The 4668-nt window shown below is 58.7% G+C and overlaps 3 protein-coding genes across 3 annotated transcripts; 1 reads left to right on the forward strand and 2 right to left on the reverse strand.

The window, feature by feature from the left end:
- Nucleotides 1-1888: 1888 nt before the first annotated feature.
- Nucleotides 1889-2546, reverse strand: LOC116863761 (histone H3). Its single transcript, XM_032851116.1, has one exon. The coding sequence runs from the start codon at nt 2344-2346 to the stop codon at nt 1936-1938; it is 411 nt and encodes a 136-aa protein (XP_032707007.1). The 5' UTR covers nt 2347-2546; the 3' UTR covers nt 1889-1935.
- Nucleotides 2547-3383: 837 nt separating this feature from the next.
- Nucleotides 3384-3896, reverse strand: LOC116863758 (histone H2A type 2-A). The gene has a single exon (XM_032851114.1). The coding sequence runs from the start codon at nt 3854-3856 to the stop codon at nt 3464-3466; it is 393 nt and encodes a 130-aa protein (XP_032707005.1). The 5' UTR covers nt 3857-3896; the 3' UTR covers nt 3384-3463.
- Nucleotides 3897-4197: 301 nt separating this feature from the next.
- On the forward strand, nt 4198-4662 carry LOC116863760 (histone H2B type 2-E). Its single transcript, XM_032851115.1, has one exon. It carries the CDS (start codon nt 4213-4215, stop codon nt 4591-4593), a length of 381 nt encoding a protein of 126 aa, XP_032707006.1. The 5' UTR covers nt 4198-4212; the 3' UTR covers nt 4594-4662.
- The last annotated feature ends 6 nt before the right edge of the window (nt 4663-4668 follow it).

Raw genomic sequence — 4668 nt, forward strand, 5'->3', positions numbered from 1 at the left:
CAGGAAGAACATTTATTTACCTTGTCCTTAACTATCTCTTAACTCTCACCTATGAGTAGACATTTAAGTACAGAAATTATTAAATATGAATACTTACATTTTAAATTGTTATCTTGTATTGATGTACTGTCTGTGCTGGTCTCTTAAAGATTTGAAAGATTGCTGGGAGGGAAGGCTTTTCCAGTAACAGGAACACAAGATTTTCTTCTATTTCTGACTATCAACAATGCCACTAAATTTCCCTTTGAGGTTCAGACAGGGAGACTTCCTGGAGGTTACAGGCACTCATATTGGTAGATTGAAGCAGTGTGATACTGGGGGCAAGTGCAGGATGTAGAAGACTGACACCTGTAACCAACATCACAGCTTCCAGGATCAGCTCAGCCACTCCTGGGCCTGAGATGTTGGACAAGCCACACCTGAGAGCCTCAGATTGTACCTCAGAAAGCCCTATTATGTGCCTGAAAGATGGATGGATGAGATGATGGATGCAAAGGTGGTGCCCTCTCCCACCCCCACCTCTAAAAGTGACTTAACTCAGATAGTACAGACACAAGATCCACGGATTTATCCTGCAATGAGGGCCTAAACAGGGAATAATGGTCTGAATAGGAACCTGGGGGTATGCCCTGGAGATTGGTGTGACCCAGTCCCTACGAAAATACGCTGGTCTCCAGCTTTTCAGGGAGGGAACAGGAACTTACAAAACAGAACTGTTTCCTTCCTTTTCTCTTCTTTCCCTTGTGAATTCCTGGTGGAATATTTTTAACCTGTCACTGCGCTGCAACAAAACAGAAAACCCAAGTCTTGGCCCACTACAGGGCAAGGAAATGACTAAGGTTAAAAAGAGGTGTCATCTAAGACCAGCAAGAGCATTTGAACCTGTACTCGTAGCATCTCAGACCTGTAGAGCTCTGTGGAGGGGGGTCGGCAAGACTCTCTCCCACTCCAGAGGGCTTGCACTTCCACTTCCTAAATGGTGCAAGAACTGTTCCTAAGGCCCACACCCTCATTATTTCCTGATTGTGGGGAAATTCATCTCCTAGAGGACTGCCTCTTTACTCTTCCCAAGAACTTTCACTCAGAAGCCACCCATCTCTTCTTTCTCTAGGTAACCTATCAGATACCTGAAGCGTTCCCACCTGTCTTAAGAAAACAATTCCGAGTCTGAACAGAAAATCCAGACGCGAGTCCAAGCTTTTAGAGACCTTCACAGAACACACGAGTCTCACTTCTATGGGTCTATGCGGAGAATGCATCAGCGAAGGCCCAGCTCACCACAGTCACGTTCCAGCCTGTCCCTGCGACCCCAATTCCGTCTTAGAGATAGAAGATAGGACTTATCCTACCGGCGAAAAATGGGAGGATTAGGCACACTCAAAATTCAGATATCCCGAACTTGACCCAGCTGAGGTCAGGCCATACAAAGGTGGCGATTTCCCTCCCCAGCCGGAGCGCGGTGCCTCTCGGGGCCACTTCCGGCGGGGATGTGGAGGTCGCCGGCGCGAATGCCACTCCCAGTGGCCTAGAAAGACGTGGGGCGCGCTATGGAAGGCGAGTCCCGAGCGTCCCCTAGGGGTTCCTGGCCGTTTCGGACTCCTCTCGAGCCTGAAAGCCCCTCTTCTCCTGCTCGGACAGCGTACAACATAGATCACGGTGGAGCTGCTGAAAAAGACCATCTCCCTCCGCGTCCCAGAGTAAACCGAGCACGCACCGCCAACTCCCAGAAGCGGAACTTGGTGTGGGGGGAGAGCTAGCCGCCCCGAAGAGAGGACAGCCAACAGCGCACCTGAACCCAGCGCATGGCCTTTACACCACATGTCCCGAGTGGACGGACACCTGGACACCTAAGTGGCACAGCTTCCTCCGAGTGCTGTCGTGGGTGGCTCTGAAAAGAGCCTTTGACTAGGATGGAACCTCGAGCCGAGCGCTCACTCAAGCCCGCTCCCCGCGGATGCGGCGCGCCAGCTGGATGTCCTTGGGCATGATGGTGACGCGCTTGGCGTGGATGGCGCACAGGTTCGTGTCCTCGAACAGCCCCACCAGGTAGGCCTCGCTCGCCTCCTGCAGCGCCATGACGGCCGAGCTCTGGAAGCGCAGGTCCGTCTTGAAGTCCTGCGCGATCTCGCGCACCAGCCGCTGGAACGGCAGCTTGCGGATCAGCAGCTCGGTGGACTTCTGGTAGCGCCGGATCTCCCGCAGGGCCACGGTGCCCGGCCGGTAGCGGTGCGGCTTCTTCACGCCGCCCGTGGCCGGCGCGCTCTTGCGGGCCGCCTTGGTGGCCAGCTGCTTGCGCGGGGCCTTGCCGCCGGTCGACTTGCGGGCCGTCTGCTTCGTGCGAGCCATACCAACCAAATCACCACCTCAACCGCGCTACCGCAGCCACACTAACGCCGCCTCCGCCCGCCGCCCCACTTCTTATAGGCACCGTCTGTCTCCGATTGGGCGGGACAAGACTTGAAAGTCCCGCGCTGCCTGCCCATTGGCCGTGACGTCACCCGCCCTGGCGTCACCCATTGGCTTGGGCAGAATCCTCCCTACCCCGCCCTCCCGCCTCGCTCGCCTCGCTTACTCTCCAGTTTGCCAACAGCCTTCCGCACCTTGTTTTTCCTTTCTTTTCGGCGGGCGGGGGAGGGGCGTGTTAGCGCGCAACCGGGTCAGAATGTTGTTCCTCCCCAGCCCTTCAACCCCCTAGAACACACGGCTCCCCGTTCCTTCCCACGCTGTCTCCCCAACTCGACCTCAATCTTGCGTTGGCTCCGTCCCCCAAAACGCCTTGTTACCTTTGCCGAGGCCCCTCGTTCCGTCTGACGGGCCTTTTTTCCCCGCCTGTCGGGGCTTTTCAGGTCAGAAAGCGGTCTCACCTCATCCCCTCAATCCCACCGCCTTCCGAGCGCGAGATCCCGCCTCCAGGAAGCTAAGTGGGGGCCCGCACCGCCGCTGCCAAGGCCGTCCCTCACTTTTACTTGACCAACAGCCCGTCCAGGGAAGCCCAGGACCAGGTCCGCCGCACTCCCGCAAACTGCCCGCTCCCTTGCCGGCCGGCAGGGGGCGTACGTGTGCGCTGGGCAAAGGCCTGGGGAAGCGGGCCAGCTGCGCCCTCGGCCCCTCACTTAAGAGTCAGGGGCCGCCTAACAGTACTCCTGACCGAACCGAGCGTGGCTGCACCCCAAGAAGTCTGACTCCTCTCCCTGCGTCCAGTCCTAAGGTCTACGAACCACCCAACAAAATGAAGATGGTCGAGAGCTCACGATTGAAGACGAGCAACGGGGGAGGGGCAACCCCTTCCCCTCGCCTCGCCGTCTCCGAGGAGGTCGGCCCACTACCCGCAAAGGCAGGACTGAGCAAGCTGGCTACTGTAACAACTCTTTTATTTGAGGGAGTGGGTGGCTCTTAAAAGAGCCTTTGATTTCACAGGTGTCCCCTTCCACACCAGGGCTGGCTGGGCTTCGGGACGCCGGCCTCACTTGCCCTTTGCCTTGTGGTGGCTCTCCGTCTTCTTGGGGAGCAACACGGCCTGGATGTTGGGCAGGACGCCGCCCTGGGCGATGGTGACTTTGCCTAACAGCTTATTGAGCTCCTCGTCGTTGCGGATGGCCAGCTGGAGGTGGCGCGGGATGATGCGCGTCTTCTTGTTGTCTCGGGCCGCGTTCCCCGCCAGCTCCAGAATCTCCGCCGTCAGGTACTCCAGCACCGCCGCCATGTACACCGGCGCGCCGGCCCCCACCCGCTCGGCGTAGTTGCCCTTGCGCAGCAGCCGGTGCACTCGGCCCACTGGGAACTGCAGGCCGGCGCGAGACGACCGCGACTTGGCCTTGGCGCGGGCCTTGCCTCCTTGCTTGCCACGACCAGACATGACGGCCACGCTCCCGCAAAACGCCTCCCGCTCAGCCACCGACAAACTCGCCGCGCACCACCCCGCTTCACCCTTTTATAGACAGAACCCGGATAGTCCAACCAGCCCTTCCATTGGCTGAAGCGCATCTTTGTCCTCACGGCCAATAGCGTGGCTCGGCCAGAATCCGCTCATTTCCATAATCTCGTCCCCCCGCGCAGGAGCGCCGCCGAAAACTCGCGAATCACCACGCAGCCCAAGCAGAGCCTTAATTTGCCTACGGCCTCTTTAAGTAGCGAGGCGCTTCCGGCCTCCTGGGCCTTACTGTGCTGCGTGCGCCTTCGGACGGCTCTCAGGTGTCCCTTGCGCTTCCCGCTATGCCCGAGCCCGCTAAGTCCGCTCCCGCGCCCAAGAAGGGCTCCAAGAAAGCGGTCACCAAAGCCCAGAAGAAGGACGGCAAGAAGCGCAAGCGCAGCCGCAAGGAGAGTTACTCCATCTACGTGTACAAGGTGCTCAAGCAGGTGCACCCGGACACCGGCATCTCCTCCAAGGCCATGGGCATCATGAACTCCTTCGTCAACGACATCTTCGAGCGCATCGCCGGCGAGGCCTCCCGCCTGGCGCATTACAACAAGCGCTCCACCATCACGTCGCGGGAGATCCAGACGGCCGTGCGCCTGCTGCTGCCGGGCGAGCTGGCCAAGCACGCCGTGTCCGAGGGCACCAAGGCGGTCACCAAGTACACCAGCTCCAAGTGAGTCCCCGCCGGGATGCGGCGCTCGCCCGGGGCGCCGGCCGCTTCGCTCCAAAAGGCTCTTTTCAGAGCCACCCAT

This window comes from Lontra canadensis, unplaced genomic scaffold (assembly GCF_010015895.1).
Source record: "Lontra canadensis isolate GAN:19392208 unplaced genomic scaffold, GSC_riverotter_1.0 scaffold2936, whole genome shotgun sequence".
NCBI classification, from domain to species: Eukaryota; Metazoa; Chordata; class Mammalia; order Carnivora; family Mustelidae; genus Lontra; species Lontra canadensis.

Bases quoted from the DNA above. Each gene is read 5' to 3' on its own strand.
- LOC116863761 (XM_032851116.1), bottom strand. From the start codon at position 2,346: ATGGCTCGCACGAAGCAGACGGCCCGCAAGTCGACCGGCGGCAAGGCC.
- LOC116863758 (XM_032851114.1), bottom strand. From the start codon at position 3,856: ATGTCTGGTCGTGGCAAGCAAGGAGGCAAGGCCCGCGCCAAGGCCAAG.
- LOC116863760 (XM_032851115.1), top strand. From the start codon at position 4,213: ATGCCCGAGCCCGCTAAGTCCGCTCCCGCGCCCAAGAAGGGCTCCAAG.